We start from the raw sequence: 19819 nt of genomic DNA, 5'->3' as shown, positions 1-19819 counted from the left end.
AATCAGTGAAGACAAAATAAGGTAACAGTAAAAGCTTCCTTATCAGGCATAATCAGAATATTAATTGGTTGTCTAATTTAAAATGTCATTAAAACAGTGGTTAAATAAGAGAGGCTCTGCTGTAAAGGTGTTTAATGTAGTATGTAAGTATACCAATCTTCCAGTCTTTGTGAGGCCCAAACCTAGTCTCTCAGTATTGATCCATGTCATGTCTTAAATAAATCACACCAATAATATATATATATATATATATATATTTTTTTTTTTTTTTTTTAGTTTCCTTGAAATGAATTGAGAACTTAGTCTGAGTATAGAATCCCCTTAGAATTTTGCAGTGTTTTTTCATATCTCACCAGTTGTCTTGGTCATATGCCTAATCTGAGCTTTTCTCAAGTTTGTCTGAAATCTGAAGATTAGTTTTCATAGAAACAACTTTCTTTTCACATTCATATTTTATTGAAAAGCATGATATTTAATTGGGTTGCATAAATACAGAAAATTCAACTGCCAGAAATTAGTTAATAAACAAATATTGGTTCTTGGTGAAGATACCCTCTCTCTGTTGGGAGCATAGATACAAGCTATAGCAGACTGCTCACCATGAGCATCTAGCATGCCATGGCATTGGTTGGTATTAGATAATAGCAGTTAATCTGACAAGTTCATTACCAGGCATCAGTTATGAGAACCTCTGTGATATAAATGTGAAAGTATCAAAACTCATTATCTTAAGGCAACATGAGTTGAAACAGAAAATCAAAAATAATGAACTGAAAAATATTCAACCTCTGACTTTGAAGGGGGGCCTGCAACAAAATCACACACAATAATCAGTGGATTTATTTAGAAGGGGGATTGGCCAACTTTTTCTGTAAAGGGCCAGATAGTTAAATATTTTAGACTTTGTATGCCATGCACATGTCACACATGGTCCCTGACACTTCTTTTCCCTCTCCCTCTGCCCCACTTTTTTTTTTTTTATGACCCTTTAAAACCATGAAAAATGTTTTTAGCTGCTGACCAGCTGGTTGTGGGCTGGATTTAGCTCATGGACAGTACTTTACAGATTCCTGAAACAGAACATTAATAGCCAATTGGGGAGACACTCCCTCTCAAACAAAAATATAGAATAGCTAGGAAAAGGCTGAATGGGAAATGTATGAGGGTTTATATAAAGAAATCTGTGTTAATTATATTGAAAATCATAAGAAATCTGAGTAAATGGAGATACATGTCATGTTCCTAAGAGGAGCTCCTCTTGTGTTGCGGAACAGTCCCCACAGTAATCCAGAAATGCACTGCAGTCCTAAGTAAAATTATACCAGGATTTTTTACAGTAGAATGTTATAAGCTTATTTTTAAATTTATTTGCAAGAGAAAAATGTTTAACAGTAGCCAACAAAAATTTGAGAAAACATTGAAGGGGCTTCTCCTGCAAAGTATCAATATTGGCCATACTTAATTCAGCATAGCATAGGCATAGGAATAAACCAGTAGAACAGAGAAGGATCCAGATTTGTTAAATTCACTCAGCCTCATTTTTTTGTTTTCAATGTATGTTTGGGGATTTTTTAAGTGATTTTCTATTCATTTATTTTCTTCTGTGTTTAGGTATAAGTGTGCTAGCAGAGTGTCTGGACTGTCCTGAATTGAAAGCAACTGCAGATGACTTTATTCATCAGCATTTTACTGAAGTTTATAAAACTGATGAATTTCTGCAACTTGATGTTAAGCGAGTTACACATCTCCTCAACCAGGACACTCTGACTGTGAGAGCAGAGGACCAGGTGACTAAATTGTCTTCTCAGTTTTTTCTTAGTAAAATATCTTTTCTGATTTCTTATGTTTCATGTTTGGATACATGACAAGGAAAAGAATCATAGTAGGAGAGAATGTGTTCTTTACATTAAACGGAGTATTCCAACGTCTTTTTCATAGGAAAAGTAAGTCTTGTGTGCTTGTAAGGCTTGCTCTTTGAGAGAGAGACCATTTGGTAGAAATAAAACTATTGGGTACCATGGTAGGAAGAACAGTGCTTCCCCCCAAGGATATCCACATCCTAATTGTCAGAACCTGTTGTGAATATGTTACCTTACATGGCGGTAGGATTTTGCAGATGTGGTTAAAGATCTTTGAGATGGAGAGATTATCCAGGTGGGCCCAGTGTAATCTCAAGCGTCCTTAAATGTGGAAGAGGGAGGCAGAAGAGTCAGTGTCAGTGTGATGCAGTGTGAGAAAGACTTGGCTGGATATTGCTGGCTTTGAAGATGGAAGAAGAGGCCGCAAGCCAACGAATGCAGGAGGAGGCTGCTGGATTCTGAAAAAGGCAAGGAGATGCTTTCTCCTCTAGAACCTTCAGGCATCCCCGCTGACACATGGATTTTGACCCATTGTGACCTATTTTGGATTCAACCTCCATAACTGTCAGATTAAACTGCCAGAGGTGTGAGCTGGGTGGACTAACACTTAGAAATGCAGTCATTCAATTATTCCCTGTTTTCAGTCCCACATCCTTCTCTGTATTTTATTTAATTTGTTAAATCAGCAGTAGCAAACTAATAGAGGTACTGTAGGATCATATGCTTTGAGTTACTTTTGTTCTCCAGATAAAAGATTAGCACTGGGCCATTTTTGTCCAGTCTTCTTCATGGCCCAGCGTATTATATTAGTCTACAAGTTGACAGGTTGGACATGGAAGACCTGACTAGGGAAAAACAAACAAACAAAAATCTTAGTTCTGTGACCCATGACTAAAATTAACTGACTTATATGCATTATGGAAAGGGAATTAAAAACGTAACTAGTCTGAAGAAACCTGGCAAACATTATCTACAGATTATTATTATATCAAGCCTGATGAGCACTATTTATAGGATAATACCGTCAGTGATAAGTCACGTTGATATGCATGGCACCTCCGTAGTCTTCCTCCCAAAACACAGTGCTCCTAGTCTAATCACGAAAAAAACCTCAGACAAACCCAAATTGAGAGACATTTTACAAAATACCTTACCAGAACTCACAACTGTCAAAGTCATCAGAAACAAGGAAAGTCAGCAAAACTATTAGTCCTTAAGACCCTAGGTGACATAATGAGTAAATGTGATGTGCTCTCCTTTATGGGATTATGGGACAGAGAAAAAAATTAGATCAAAAACTAAAGAAGTTTTTTTGGAAATACGGACTTCAGTTAATAATGGATCGTTAGCTGTGATAAAAGTATCATACTAATGTAACATTTTAACAGCTGGGTGCAGGGTATATCGGAACTTTGTGTGCTATCTTTGTAGTTTTTCTGTAAATCTAAAACTTCTCCAAAATTAAGAGTTTTTTTTCTAAAAAAAAAATAGACCAATTCCCATTAAAAATTAATTCATATGGAGGTCAGAACTTAGGCCATATTAACACCAATCTCAAATTAACTAATTTAAGTAACTCAAATGTGGCAGGTGTGTTTTCAGTGTGTCTGAACTAGTGATTTGTGGGGACACCTGACTGGCTCAGTCATTAGAACATGTGACTCTTGATCTCATGGCTATGAGCTCAAGCTGCATGGTGGGCATGGAACCAGTATAAAACTAACAATAACAATAAAAAACTAGTGATTCATAAATCAGGTTGTGTTGATGAACTTGGACAGGTAAATACTACAGTATTATTTTGAAAAAAATTCTTATATAATCTGTAATGTATTTTTTAAACATAGAATTCTTATAAAGTTTCTGGAATGTAGATAAGTCTATCAGTTCACAATTCAGGAATATCATATTGAAATAAAATCATAGATGAACTTCATTTCTCTCGGGATGGACATCCTCTTAGGAAATTAAAGTATTCCCGTGATACCAAGTAAACATATATTGACACTATCATTGACCAGTAGATTTCTTTCAGTAGAAATGTACATCACAGCTCCTTCTGAAAAAAGGTTATATTTTGTTTCAAAAAATAAGTTCAATATCCTCCCTGTCATTACATCATATAGTAGTAATTCTAAAAAATATATTACTGACAAGAATCATTAGAGCAGTGTGTAAGCTGTTCTGAAGCACAGGCAAGTGTTGGGGAATGAAAGAAAATGTCTGATAAAATATTGGGAATAAGTGGTTGCGTCTTTATGAGACCCTCCCCTGACCTTCAGTGTGAGAGTAAAGATAGGTAATTGGAAATGTTTCTGCCTTCTAAGAACTTTACTGTGCTGTTTTTCCCCCCTTAGGTTTATGATGCTGCTGTCAGATGGCTGAAATATGATGAACCTAATCGCCAGCCATTTATGGTCGATATCCTTGCTAAAGTCAGGTTTCCTCTTATATCAAAGAATTTCTTAAGTAAAACAGTACAAGCTGAACCACTTATTCAAGACAATCCTGAATGCCTTAAGATGGTGATAAGTAAGTTGCCTTAATACCCATTTATAACCTGATCCTGTAGGCAGTTTCTCATGGGCTTAAAACCCTTTAGAATGGATCAGACTCCATTCAAGACTTAGCTCTTTAATTCTTTTTTTTTTTTTAAGTTTGTTTGTTTGTTTATTGAGAGAGAGAGGGAGGGATTGAGAATGTCCAAGCAGGCTCTGAGCTGAGAGCACAGAGTCCAATGCGGAGCTCGAACCCACACACTGTGCTGAAACCAAGAGTCAGACACTTAACTGATCTAGCCACCCAGGTGCCCCAAGACTTACCTTTTTTAGATTAATAATCCACTGGGGTTCTTAGCTGTCTACCTGGAGGAGACTTAGCCCCAGCCCTCATTTTATAGGAATGTGTATGATAGAAGGTAAAAATTACTTACGCCTTGTCTCCTTTTGTGTATAATAGCTTTCATGTACTTTGTGCCTAGTGTTTCCTTTTTATTTTACTCAGCCAAATAATATACTGTGATCACTTTTTTTTTTCCTTTTTGACCAGCCAACAACTGCCATATTTTGTCATTTACTTAGTTTTTCTTGGCTTGCAGGCTAAGTCCCAACCCCTCTGTAAAATGCTACTTAATAAAATTGTACAATTAAACAATCTGTTGCTTTTATTTCTTGTAAACATCCTTCATAGAGCCTTCTACGTATTCCAGTGTGGACTATTTGCACTCTAACCCTGAGACACTCTTCTTGTCCTGGAACTTCCCTTCTCTGCCATCCTGGGATGCCCTTTCACTCCTCTCCTTTGTTATATCCACTGCCTTCCCGGACCTCAGGTCTTCCCCTTTTTTAATTTTCCCTGTTGAATGGAATGTATCCCATAACAGGTTCCTGAGAAAGAGTATGTCATCAGTAAATATTAGGAGACTTGATGAATCTCCTGTATTTATTTTACCATAAAGTGTTGAAGGATAGTAAAACTGGGTATATAGAATTATGTTGAAAATCATTTTAGAAAATTCAAGTTAGAATTTTGAAGGCATTGCTCCATTAACTAGCTGCCAGTGTTGTTTTTCAGAAATCTGATGCCAGTCTGATCCTTTTATTTTTTATTCCTCTTTGTAATTTTTTTGTAATATCCCTGATGTTTTGGAGGTTCACAATAATGTAACTTTGTGTTTTGTCTTTTGTTTTTTTAGTAATCATGTTGGACATTGTCTTTTCAATCACAAATTTCTCATTTCTCTGTTACTGGTATTGTGATTCTTCAATACAACTCTTGTCTCTGCTTCTCTGATCTGTCTTCCAGGAGACAGCCTTAATTTTTCTATCATCACTTTTATTTCAGCTATTATTTTTAATTTCTGTGAGCTTTTACCTATTCTCTAATTCCTTATTTCATGGTTATAATACCTTATTCTGAAGTAGCATTATAGTGCCTTTCATGTTTATCTTGTCTGCATTTTCTGTATTACCTTTGAATTTTGTTTTTCTGTTTTTGTTGTTGGAAGCTTTTCTTAATGTGTTATCTGTGAGTCATATTTATAAGACTAAGTTATTAACAAAGCCAATAGCACTGTATATGTGAGTGGGCTCTTGGTTCTTGGCCTGAACTGTAGGGTAATCAGTGTAAACACACTTTTTTTTGTTTTATTTTTGAGAGAGATAGCAAGCAGGGGAGGGACAGATAGAGAGGGAGACAGAATCCCAAGCAGGCTCCACACCATCAGCACAGTGCCCGATGTGGGGCTTGAATTCACAAACTGAGATCGCGACCTGAGCCGAAACCAAGAGTCAGGTGCTTAACCGACTGAGCCACCCAGGTGCCCCAACACACATTTTGTTTTTAATTGAGGACCCCTCCAATGTTAGTATCTATAAATATTTTCTCAGATAGTTGGATACAGGCATTTGGGAGCTGGGTGGGGAATATTTTGATATGTAGACTTTCACTTAACCCTTGTCATCAGGCTCATACCCTTCTCTGTGTGATTCTCCAAAGACCAGTCATCATATATCCTACTTGGAGAAGGCATGGCAGGTTACTGGACTGTGCAGTAGGGGAAGGAAACCTGACAATTAAAGTGTTGTTTATTCAGAATTTTAAAGCTCTCTTGTTTTCATCCCCACCCCACTTTCTGGGGGTACTTCCTATCTCCCATTATGAATCTTTCCAGGCTTCTGCAAGATAATTTGGCTTGCTTCTCATTGGTGTCTCCTTCCACAACCATCTCTTTTTCTTTAATGTTTTATTTTTGAGAAAGACAGAGCACGAGTGGGGGAGGGGCAGAAAGGGAGACACAGAATCTGAAGCAGGCTCCAGGCTCTGAGCTGTCAGTACAGAGCCCGATGGGGGCTTGAACTCATAAGCTGTGAGATCATGACCTGAGCTGAAGTCAGACACTCAACCAACTGAGCCACCCAGGTGCCCCCACAACCATTTCAGGTTAACATTCTATCTGCTATATGTCTTCACTTACTGAGTTTCAGGGTTATATAGATCTTCTAGTATTATCAAAGGTAGAGTTTGTTTCTTGCTTCATTGTTGTTTGGGATGGCTTTCAAGAGAAGAAGAGAAAAAGGTCTTAAAACTGGCACATTCAGTCTCCAGTTCTTTTTATTGTTAAGTCTGAATCAGTGTTTTTGTATTATTAACTCTGAATCTAGTGTTAGGGATGTAGTTGGAAATGTCTTCCTTATTCCAAGGTAATTTTTTAATTTCATAAATTCTTGTCTTGTGCACTTAACGGATTTCTTATTGTCTCCTTTTTAAAAAAAATGTTGAAACCTTGTATCCAACTGAAATTTATTTGAATACAGAAGAGTCTATCTTTTTTTCCTCTTTAAATGTCTGGCAAGATGGCCCAATATCATTATTGAATAATTTATCTTTTCCCACTGATTTGAACATCATGAACTAAATTTCTCCTTATCTGTATACACACAAAAATCCGTTTCTCTTCCATTTCATTCTGGTACCTTTTAATTATTGTTGTACCTCATTTAAATTATATGTCCTGGAGAATTTATAATTTTCTTTTTATAAACTCCTACACTTCTTAAAATCTTTTTTTAGATATTTTTGTTGTTGCTGTTGTGAATTGTATTTGCATTTGTCATTACTCATTTCTTTTTAAAACTTGTTCAGTTGATTTCTCTTGCTTTTTCTAGGGATTTAATCTTTTATCTGCAAGTAATGATAATTTTAGATTCTCCCCTCTACTATTTATACCTTTTATTTTGTTACATTGACTACTTTCAATAGCCTTTTCATGACAGTGTGCAGTTAACTAATAATGATAAATGGCAGCCTTGTATTTTCCTTTCTGGAAATACCTTTAGTCCTAGTGGTGTGGATCTGGGTTCTGACTGTGGTTGGCTGTGTGTGTGTGGTACTAGATGGATATGAGTAGAGTGGGTGTCTATAATTAAGACAGTAGTTTCGTTTTCCTAAACTCTAAACTTTAATAAGCACCCATCAGTTGGTTTTTTTTTCTGAGAGTTTGAGGATTTTGGCAAATATTGCTATAAGTGTTGTTTTATTTTTTTTTTAATTTTTTTTTCAACGTTTTTATTTATTTTTGGGACAGACAGAGACAGAGCATGAACGGGGGAGGGGCAGAGAGAGAGGGAGACACAGAATCGGAAACAGGCTCCAGGCTCCGAGCCATCAGCCCAGAGCCTGACGCGGGGCTCGAACTCAGGGACCGCGAGATCGTGACCTGGCTGAAGTCGGACGCTTAACCGACTGCGCCACCCAGGCGCCCCTATAAGTGTTGTTTTAAAATTTAGTATGCATATTTAAGCTGTACAGAAAGGTATAAAAACTAATAATGAAAATATTCATGAACTTACCTAGCACCTTGAGAAGTCAGTACAGATGAAGCATCCAGTGTGTTCCTCCCCAGTGACGGCTCACATTCTTCTACCTAGGAGGAAACAATAGCCCTGAATATGGTGTTTGATCAGCATGCAGTTCTTTACCATATATATAAGCAACATTTAGTATTGTTTTGCCTATTCCATATATATAAGCAACATTTAGTATTGTTTTGCCTGTTCCTAAATGCTACATGAATGGTAGGTATACTGTATGTATTCTTCTGCAACTTGCTTTTTTTTTTTAATTTTTTTTTTTAACGTTTATTTATTTTTGAGACAGAGAGAGACAGAGCATGAACGGGGGAGGGTCAGAGAGAGGGAGACACAGAATCTGAAACAGGCTCCAGGCTCTGAGCTGTCAGCACAGAGCCCGACGCGGGGCTCGAACTCACGGACCGCGAGATCATGACCTGAGCCGAAGTAGGCCACTTAACCGACCGAGCCACCCAGGCGCCCCTGCAACTTGCTTTTAATATACTTTTTTAATGTTTATTCTTGAGGGAGAGAGAGACACAGTGAGAGTGGGGGAGGGGCAGAGAGAGAGGGAGACACAGAATCAAACTCATGAGCCATGAGATAATGACCTGAGCTGAAGTCAGACGCTTAACTGACTGAGTCACCCAGGCGCCCCCTGCAACTTGCTTTTAAAAATACTTTCTAATTTCCATTATGTTTTCTCTTGTGACCAATAAATTTAGTAGAAGTATGCTTTTAAATGCCTTTGGTCATGGATTTTTAACTTAATTGCATTGTGGTCTAAGAATGTTATGATCAGATACCAGTTTTTTAATATTTATTGAAATTTGTCAATATTTGTAAAGTTGTTTTGTATCTTTTATGACTAATTTTTTGGTCTAGTTAATTTATCATTTACTGACAAAGTTGTATTATATTCACCCACTATAGTGGATTTCTCCATTTCTCCTGTAATTCTGTTAATTTTTCTGTTCTATATTTTGAGAGTTCTAAATATGAGTTTAGAAATGTTATCTTCCTGGTGAATGCAACCTTTTATCATTATGTAATGATCTTCTTTTTCCCTAATAAAGATTGTTGCCTTTCTCTATTTTATCAGATATTTATATAACTAAACCACTTTTTATCTGGTTACTATTTTCTTAGCTTATATTTATGCATTCATTTCTTTTCAAACATTTTGTGTCCTTATATTTTAGTTAGATCTCTTAAAAATAGCATATAGCTTTATTTTCTTTTTTAAACTCTTTCTTACTATCTTTTAACAGGTAAATTATATTCCATTTAATTTATTGTAAATACTATTATATTCTTATTTCTAATACCTTATTTTGCACTTTTTGTTCATCCCAATTTTTCTATGCTTTTTTAATCTCCTTTTGGGTTGAGGTTTATTCCCTTCATTTTTTCCTTCTACTGTTAGAGAAGTTTTATATTTTGTATCAATCTTTTTAATAGTTATGCTTTATATTTTAATATGTGTACCTTAAACATTAATATTTCTACCTGCTTCCAGGGGCACCTGGGTGGCTTAGTTAGTTGAGCTCGTCTGACTCTTGATTTCAGCTCAGGTCATGATCTCATGGTTCGTGGGTTTGAGCCCCACATGAGGCTCTGTGGCTGGCAGCATGGAGCCTGCTTGGGATTTCTCTCTCCCCCTCTATCTGCCCTCTCCCATTCGCACTGTCTCTGTCTCTCAAAATAGATGAATAAACTTAAAATATATATATTTCAGGGCACCTGGGTGGTGCATTCAGTTAAGCATCCAACTCTTGGTCGCAGCTCAGGTCATGATCTCACAGTTTGAGAATAAGAGCCCCACATTGGGCTCTGCTCTGATGGTGAGGAGCCTGCTTGGGATTCTGTCTCTCCTTCTCCATGCCCCTCCCTTGCTTGTGCATGTGCACAATGTGCACTCTCTCTCTCTCTCTCAAAATGAAAAAATAAACATAGATAGATTGATTTCTACCCTTCTCTAGAAGAAAACAAGGGTCTTAGGACATTTTAATTCAGTGTATCTCTTTAGGTGTTTTGTTCTGTATTTTAGTTCTTTCTTTTCTTTCTTTTTTTTTTTTTTTTTTAACTTTCCAAGTGGGACATTATAAATTTTTTTATAATTTTTAAAAAATATAGTGAGTGTTTAGATATATACATGTTTACCAGTTTCTTTGCCCACCATTTCTTGTACCTTAGACCTTCCTTCTGAGATTATTTTCCATATTTCTACATTTATGGTCTGATTGTAATAGCCATTGTAAATGATTATCTGGAAATGTCTTTTTATTCATCCTATTCTTAAATGAAAGGTTAAGTGGGCGTATAATTCTAGATTGAATACTTGAAGGTGTTATTTCACCCTGCATCATTACTGTTGATCCCTGCTATTAGTCTAGTTGTCATTCTTTGTAGATGATCTGAATTTTTTCTGTGGCTTTTTACAAGAGCTTTTCTTTATTTGTGGTGTTTAGCACCAAATGTGTATGGGTGTTTATTTCTTTAGTTTATCCTGCTTGGTATTTGTTTTGTTTCCTGAGTCCAATGATCTGTGTTTTTCATCATTTGGAAAATTCTCAGCCATTTTTTTCTTCAAATAATGCCACAGCTTCAGGAATTCTTCAGTTAGAAATGTTGGCAGGTCTTGCCTTTGTGATTTCTAAACTTTCCATTCATCTTTGTCTCATTGTGTTGCATTTGGGGTAATCCTTCAAGTCTGTATTCCAGTTCACTGATTCTTTCATCTATTTCTATTCTAGTCAGTTGTTTAACTTATCCTTTCAGTTTTGAATATTACTTGGTATTTCTTTTTTTTCATAGCAGCCTGGTCATTTTCAGTGGCCTTTCTTTGCTCATGTTTTCAGTTCTTTTATTTCTGTAAACACCTTAAATATAGTTATTTTATGTTTTATGTTTGATGATACCAATATGTGAAGTCTTTGAAGACCAGATACTGCTATTTGTTGCTTGTTTTGACTCATTTCTGGTTGCTTAATTCCTTATGTGTTTTGTGATTTTTGTATTGTGAGCTTATATTTGTTTGATATTAATCTCCAAGAATATGGGGAGACCTGGGTTGTATTCCTGTGAGTCTTCCCTGCTCACCTCAAGAGGAGAATAGTATTTGCTTTTGCCAAGTGCCCTGGGGCACAAAAATCCAAGACTACTTTGAATTTTTCTTGGCTTACAGTTTCCTAGATTTACAGATAGGTAAATTCAAACCTCAGCCTTTACAAGGGCAGGGCCATCATTATAAATTCTTTGTATAGAATTTATAAAGGAAAGGAAACTTTACCTCTACCTGGAGCTGAAATTTAAATAGGCAAAGTATTATTTCCCCATTCTGCCATAAGGCAGCTTAGTTTTTTGGCATTTTGTTTTGTTTTGTTTTGGCTCATCTTTTCATTAAAGGTATAACAAGTCCAAGTGAATTGGCTTTAGGCAAAGATCTCAGTTCCAACACCTTACTTGTATAAATCTAAAACCTTCTCTCCCTCATACAGCCAATAAAATAAATTTCTATGTTTCCGATATTATCAAAAGCCCTCAGAGTTGCTCCAGAGTCTCTAAATGCTTACCATTCTAGTGTTTAGTTTTCTCATTTTTCACCCTCTGATCTTGGCTGTGCATTTTTTTTTGTCATTTTAACTATTTTATTTTATTTTATTTTATTTTATTTTATTTTATTTTACTCTTTACTCTTTTTACTCTTTACTTTTTATTTTACTTTAAGTAATCTTAAGTAAGCCCAACATGGGGCTCAAACCCACAACCCAAAGATCAAGTTGTATGCCCTACCGACAAGCAAGCCAGGTGCCCCTTAGCAATGCATTTAAAACATAAAACGATGTTTTAACATTTATTATTTCCAGCATTAAAGTTATTTTGTTTTTGTGGAAGTCTAAACTGTCATGCTGCTGTAAGTAGAAGTTAAGCTTATTCTTTGAAGAGGCCTGAAATGTGCAGGCAATGACTGTAATATGCTAAGTTAAGTATACTAATGCTCACTCTCCTGGGCTCTTGAATTCCCAGTCATCCTAAACCAAAAACCACATGGATAGTATCCACAAATGGGACCAACTGTAAGATTTCAATTAATGTGATGATCAAGAAAGCCTCTCATAGAAGGTAGCTGGAACCTACTTTGAACCATTAAGTTGTTTTTGGTGCCTTATCTGGACATTTCATTTAAGGTATAGCTGGTTTCAGGCACAAAGTTAAGGAAATAAATGAAAGAGAAAGGAGCATGTTCCCTCCTGCCTAGGACATCTTTCTCAGGAGTGGCATTAAGTTTGAGTGTCCTAGTAATTAAATAGTATCACTTGCCTCTTAATTTGGAAGTTAAGTAAAATTTTCATTAGATTTATCACACTGCTACTACTTAATAATATCGTTATGGCATTAGGTAGGTTGACCCAATATTGTCCCTTAAATTGGAAAAGTATTATGATATATCCATACAGTGGAATGCTTTGTATTTACTAAAAATATTTTAAATGAATATCTAGTAATTTGGAAATTTTTCATAAGTGGTAAAAGCATGAAACAGTATATGGTATACTATCTTTTTGTTAAATGAAAATAAAGAATTTTTAAAAGACTACGAATATTTTGATCCAGTTAAAGTGTGAAGAGAAAAAAGAGAAGAGGGTATAAGTTAGGGACATATCTTTATGAATACCTACATTTAAGCAGTGGTAGAAGGAAAAGAACCAGGAAAGGAGAATTTATTAAACTGCTTGAACCAAAGGATGGTGTCTTGAAAACCAAGGTATAGAGAGAATTTTAAGAAGTACAGCATAGGTGCCCATTAGTCTCTTAAGTTCATAAAGATGAAAGAAAAAATTGGGACCAAAAAGATACCTTTAGATTAGGGCTTTCACCTTTTGGATTTCACACATGTTAATATTAGATTTTTTGTCATGCCTCCATTCCCACACCGTGTGTTATATTTCTGGTTTCATTGGATAAAGCACTGCACCTGTTTCTTCATACATGATGTGAGCTGTTAAAGACAACTAGCCAATCTCATTCAAGTACATACAGTATTTAGTTCCTATGTGGATTCTGAATTGATTTAGAAACAGGATGGCAGGATTATTCTGGAAATCCAACCAAGTGTAGGGATTCCAGAAAGCCAATCAAGGCTCTGTTATTTATTAGATTATTAGATATTTATTAGATTATTAGATTTATTAGATTAGATTTATTAGATTAGATTAGATTTATTAGATTATTAGATATTTATTAGATTTTTTTTCTTTTTTAAAAATAAAGACCGTAGGTTATTCTAAAATTCCCTGACTAATACAAGCAGCTGAGACTCTTCTAGGCTTTGGGACCTGGGCAGAGCTAAATGGAGGAAAGAAGACCTCAAACCTCCCTTCTTCAGATCATTAATTACCTTCCTAACATCTGCCTTAGCACTGTCTTTTCAAAGCGGAAGCAAAATAGCACAGTCAAAGCCACTGCAAGGGCCAGACCAACTTCTTACTCAAAATTTGCAAGTGACAATACCTGACTCTCAAGGGAATAACTCCCAAAGCAATAAGCCTAAAGAGCAAAGAGCTCCCCAGGAAAGATGTCAGAGTATTTGTTTCTAGCCCTGTCCTTGTAGAGAAAAAGCCTACCAGTAAAGCCCCAGCTTATGCTTCCTACAGAGGTCAACACAGTTGGCCACAGTCAGCCACTTTTACCCAGTGGCCTGTTGTTTGCAAACCATTACCCCCTGTCCCTCTCCTTCCTTGCTACCTGTCTTCTCTTGTTGGGAGTATCCACAGTACACTTGTGCCTGTGTGGAGCCCTCCTAGAGCAGTAGCTCTTAAATTCCAGCATTTCTGATTTACAAAGTCTGGGGTCAAGTACAGTAATTTGTATTTTTAACAAGTTTCCAGGCGCTGCTGCTACTAGTGATGGTCAGGCAAGAACCACTATCTCAGACCAGGAACAGGAAGGCTGAAGAGGAGGTCAGCAAACTACACTCCACAGGCTAAAGCTAGCCCTGAGCTAAAAGGATTATAAAAACAAACAAATGGAGAGTATGTGACAAAAACCATCTGTGGCTCGCAAAGCCTAAAATATTTACTATCTGGCCCTTTCCAGAAAAAGTTTGCTGACCCCTGACCTAGAGCATGTGCCAGAGCCTTGGCTGCAAAGGTCTCCTGCCGTTCCAATACAAAGTGCTTCTACTCAAACTCTGAAATGAAGGAGGTGCTAAATATTGATTTTCATTCCCTCACAAACTTCTCCAACCTGTTTCTTTTTATTTGAAAGCCCAGCACAGCATCATGAACAAAGTGTTTTGCATGTGTTAAGAATTGTTGACATTATTTTGTCTTTGGATCTATAATACTGCACATCATACATAATTCAAAAAGATACAAAAGGGTATATAGTGAAAAGTCTGTCCCCTATCCCCTTGTTCCCTCATGCGGGAGGTTACTTGAGTCTGCATACACATTTACGTACATATACTTGTATAAATTATATAACTGTGTATATATGCATAAAACGTACATTTTAAAACACAAATGGTATCACGCTGTGTACTCTGCTACATATTGCTTTTTTTTTTATTCCATGTTACTCTTGGGAGATTATTCCATGGGTACATATTCCCTTTTTCATTTTTCTTAACAGCCACATACAATACTCCATCATATGGATATACAGTAATTTTTAACCACTTTCCTAACTGAACTTTAGGTTGATAAACTCCTGGAAGAATTAAGAAGAATCATTGACTATAAAGAGTGTGTGCATTTGTAATTTCGGTGGATCACACTATTGCCTTCCAAATAGTAGTACCTGTTCACGTCCCCCAACCCCCCCCCCCCCCCAGCACTGTATAGAAGGCAGCATGTGCTTCCCCACACCTATATTCTACCCTGTGTCCAGACAGTTTGATCTTGGCCAGTTTGATACGTGAAAAAGTATGATTTCATTTGCATTTCTCTAATTGAGCACTTCAGCGTCTTTTTGTATGTTTAAGAGTTAGTATATTTAAGTAGTTCTTTTTCTGTGAACTGTGTTCAGTTACTTAATGGAATTTTCTGTTAGTAACTGGTCTTAATCTTGTTAACGGTATCTTTCAATATTTGTCCCTTTTGTTGATAAATATTTTCTTAGTTTGTCATTGTGTTTTGGTTTTTTTTTCTTTCTGCCATGCAGCAATTTAACTTAAAATTTTATGTAGCTAAGTCAGTTTTTTTAGTTTTTTGTTATTTTTTTTCATGGCTTCTGTGTTTTCTGCCTTAGCTTTTCCACTTGGGGCCTATTTTTAAAAAAGAATACTGTTGTATCTTTCTCTTAGTACATTTATGAGATTTTTTGCATATTCAGGTATTCTTTTGATTTGGAACTTAGAATAAATTACGAGGTAGGGGTATAACTTTTTCCTTTTTTTTTTTTTACATTTATTTAATTTTTACATTTATTTATTTTTGAGAGACCGAGCACAAGTGGGGGAGGGGCAGAGAGAAGGAGACAGAATCTGAAGCAAGCTCCAGGCTCCGAGCTGTCAGCACAGAGCCCGACACGGGGCTCGAACTCACAAACCATGAGCTCATGACCTGAGCCGAAGTCCGACACTTAATTGACTGAGCCACCCAGGCGCCCCATAACTTTTTTCTTTATATCATTATCTAACATGATTTATTGAGCAACCCACCTTCCCATGCTGGTTTGAAATAATACCTTAAAAGTTTTTCATTGTTAAATGGCCATTGACAAAATGAAGGAAATGCTAAATGAAAAGGATCAGGTTAGATCACACTAATTCTGAACTGTCATTGCATTTTCAAATCATCTAAGGCATCTACTTTCTCAAAGTGTGTATCTGAATTACCATGGGATTTTGTTAAATACGTAGATTCTGATTCACTAAGCCTAGTAGGTTCTGGGGTTCACTATTTCTGATAAGCTCCCAGATGCTAAAGCTGTTGGTCTTTGAACTACATTTTAAGTGGCAATACTTGTGCCTGGGCCCCTCCAACAGAGTTTTTTACTTTATTCGTCTGTGGTAGTTTCAGAGATTTCCGAGGTGATTCTAATGTACAGTTAGGGTTGAGAACTGATAGATCAGGAGATCTAAATTTCAGTAACTATTATTTTGGCAAACTATTGCTTGAAGAGCCAGATAATTACCTGGTGTAAAGTAAGTGGGTTTGGCGTTCTTAGCCTAATCGTGATTGCTGAGAATAATAAATTGGTTAGGACTCCAACCCTTACACATTTTCCTACCTTTCCCCCCTCTTCCCTTAACTGCTTTAAAAGGATAATAGAAAAACAGTTACAGAAGCAAATTATATTTGCTTATTTCCTTTTCAAAGCATTAAAGTGCCTAAAGTTTTTGAAAAGTTGCTATATGTTTTTCCACAGGTGGAATGAGGTATCATCTGCTGTCTCCAGAGGATCGAGAGGAATTGGTAGAAGGCACAAGGCCCAGAAGAAAGAAACATGACTACCGCATCGCCCTGTTTGGAGGCTCCCAGCCACAATCTTGTAGATATTTTAACCCAAAGGTAACTGATTTTTATTGTTTTTTTGTTTTTGAAAGCTCAGAGCACATAAACACTCATCTGCCACTAGTAATAATCATACGTTTAGAGAAGTTACAGTTTGTGTTGTTCTTTCACATATCTTTTGATATACATAGTTGTCTTCTTTAACAAATAAAGAAATTGAGGCTACTCAGATTTTAAATGTTTCAGTAATTGCTCTGGAATGCAGTGTAGTAACCACTGTATCAAAGAAAATGGAAAACTAGTTCTCCTATCTTACCTCATTTTGTTACTAACCCCTTGCATTCATTACGACTCCTTGTTTCCTTTAGGTGCTATTTTCAATGACAATATGGTTCTGGAGCTGTATGAGGGTTGTTGTTGTTGTTGTTGTTTTTTTTACTTTAGTAATTATGTTTTAGTGTAAATTAATACATACTCATTCTGGAAAATTTGAAAACCTAGAAAATCACAAAGAAAACAGATAAAGTTACCTTTAACTATGGAAATAATTATCAATTTTAATGTGTTTTCCAGTACATGTTATACCATTTGGACCAGCAGAACCTGAGTCATAGGTCTAGAAATACAATTTTTAATAGACTATTAATTATAACCTTGAGAAAGGCCACTTACATTTCTACCCCTCGTTTCTTAGTCTTGTATGTTTTGGCTATGGAAGGGATAATACCATATTCTGTTAGTACTAAATGTGTTGCTGGGGCAGAGCAAATATCACAGTCCTAAAATATAACACCCCAAACTTGCAAGGTGGTACCCATAACTGGTGTTGAATCTAAGCATATAATGGTCACTTTATTATTTTGTTGGCCCATTTTTGGTTGATGATAGATACCTGCTAAGTCCAGAGCATCCTCTTGACATCAGGATGCTTATCTGATACTTGTTTCTTTGGAGGCAGTCTATGTCATACTGTAGTAGTGATGTACAAAGCATTTGTAATATGGTGATGTTGTCAAGTGTACAAGAGAGAGTGAAGTCCAAGCCAAGTCCAAAGTATTAGTTCCAATGAGGGCAGAGCATTGTCCCTTTAACAGTGGAGGGGTCCCAGTGCAGTTAGCCTGGTATTAGATAACTAACTGGTTCCCACAAGGTTTGGTAACAAATCAAGGGCTTAGGATTGATCAATATTCCTGACAAAGTGGGAGCTGACTAGTGGATAGCCACATTGGCCTTAGGGCAGGAAAGTATGTTAGCTTCCACAGCTGCTAGCGTATGCAGCCTCTGTCATTGACCCTGTGGTCACTCATAAGCCCATTGAGCACAAGCATCAGATTGAAAAGGGAAGGTATAGATGGCAGTCCTATCCATGTAATTATTAAGAGACTTTACTGGTGGGCGCTCTGTTAAGAATTCATATGGGATGCAAGTTTGTGTCCTTTCTAGAGGGCCATCTACATTATCCTTCCTCGAATCTTTCTGTCAACAGTCTTACATTGTTGCTTATTTCAGGTGTGCATCCATCTGGGTGAACCATTAGCTACTGTCAAGAATTGATAAAAACTGACCTTAGCCTGTCTCTCCTGAAGGGCATAATGGAAAATAAAAGGAACTACTTGAAATTCTGCCAAATCAGAAGGTTTCTTCTGAATTGTCCTTTAGTACCATTTTTGAAGGGACTAAAATGCTTTAGCAGTCCCCTCTTGGCTAGTACTATCACAAATGATCCAAGCTCAGGTCTTTCAAATTTATCAGCTGATTTATCAGGGACCACCTCCGCAAAGACATAACCCTGGTCGAAGGAGAAGACCTCCTAGGAAGGAGTTGTGATTCGTCCTTTCAGGTATTCTGTGCCTTTGGGACCTCCATAAGTGCAGGGTTATGTTTACAAACCAAATGATTGGTCAAAGGCATGCTATTTGTGATTTGATAGATCAGGTAAAATGGTTCAAAACAGGTTAATGATATGGTCAACCTGGTTTCCTTTGGTGTCAGACATTTGCTGTCTGTCACAACCTAGTGGCCAGCCAGGAGCTATGTACTGAAAAAAAATGGGTTGGCCTTGCTCCAGAATCCCAGGGGCATGCTCCATGATCATACTGGAACATGCCCCAAGCTATAAGCAGCACCCTGGTCAGTACATCGATGCCCCAGGATCACAAAGTAACCTGGCCTATCTCCCAATAAAAACATTCCCATCAGTACGCTAAGCCCTCGGCCAAATACCATACAAAGACATGGGGGAAATCACTGTTTTCAGAGAGGCTGTGGTTTTAGTGCTCAATTATTATTTTTCTAAGTGATAAGATATGGAGACTGTGCATGAGGACCTCAGTGGCCCTCTTGCCAACATCTTGATTGATAGATGAGGGTGGTTCAGGTCCTTTGATGTCAAGCCCACAGTGACTTAGCTAGAAATACAACAGGAATAAGAAGAACCCAGATTATTCCACTCCCAGTCCAGTGTTCTTTCTAGGAGGCCCTATAAGAAGATTTTTAGAGAGCAGGGCAGTGTAGGAGTTAAGAGCACAGCTTTGGAGTCTTGACAGATTGGGACTTAAATCTTGGATTCACTACTTTCTACCGCTGTGATCTTAACATGGTACTTAACTCTCTAAGATATCATCATCTATAAAATAAGCTTATTCCTCATGGAGTTATTGAGGGAATTAAATAAAATGTTTTAAGATATTTCAGCATAGCTCCTGGAAGGGGAAGTGCTTGAAATAAGTCAGATAATGGCTTTACAGAAAGTGCTTACAATTTGGACATTGTAAACTCAGATTAGATTGACTCCTTGAAGTTTCTGCAAGAAATCTTAAGGGTTTTTTTTTCTTTTATTTATTTAATTTTTTTTGCCGTTTTGTTAATTTTGTTTTCCTTTTTTTCTAAGACCCCATCTTTCCTATGTTTGCTTGGTTTCCTCTCAAAATGATCCAAAATAAAATTCTCGAGTCTTAAAAAGTATTTCTTTTATTTTGGATTTTGCTTGTCTTGATTGTTAAAATATCTGTGTGTGGTGTCTTTATTTTTTGAAGATTCATGTGTTTTCAGAATGCAGATTGTATAAAATCAGTCCTTACTCTCAAGGAAAACAGCAAGCTGATATTTTTGCCTTGAGGGATTTAGAGAGGCAATTACAGCCCCTCAC

The 19819-nt window shown here is 36.7% G+C and overlaps 1 protein-coding gene and 1 long non-coding RNA gene across 6 annotated transcripts in view; one reads left to right on the top strand and one right to left on the bottom strand.

Annotated features, from left to right (window-relative positions):
- KLHL7 (kelch like family member 7) overlaps positions 1-19819 on the top strand; it is a 62514-nt gene that overhangs the window by 29372 nt on the left and 13323 nt on the right. For all 5 annotated transcript variants that reach the window (XM_086694418.1, XM_025929614.2, XM_025929615.2 and 2 more), the window contains 3 exons: positions 1612-1787; positions 4217-4391; positions 16586-16728. In XM_086694418.1, the coding sequence (XP_086550544.1) occupies positions 1612-1787; positions 4217-4391; positions 16586-16728 (494 nt within the window). The remainder of the gene's footprint in view (positions 1-1611; positions 1788-4216; positions 4392-16585; positions 16729-19819) is intronic.
- Positions 6630-19819, bottom strand: part of LOC147583206 (uncharacterized) — a 33283-nt gene continuing 20093 nt past the window's right edge. The window contains exons 2-3 of the long non-coding RNA XR_015246326.1: positions 8210-8283; positions 6630-6912 (exon numbers count right to left, since the gene is read on the bottom strand). This is a non-coding gene — a long non-coding RNA (uncharacterized LOC147583206). The remainder of the gene's footprint in view (positions 6913-8209; positions 8284-19819) is intronic.

The sequence above is a fragment of the Puma concolor genome, chromosome A2 (genome assembly GCF_028749965.1).
Source record: "Puma concolor isolate L17-30 chromosome A2, mPumCon1.1.hap2, whole genome shotgun sequence".
In the NCBI taxonomy this organism is placed as follows: Eukaryota; Metazoa; Chordata; class Mammalia; order Carnivora; family Felidae; genus Puma; species Puma concolor.
This window is presented reverse-complemented; position numbering and strand designations above follow the sequence as displayed.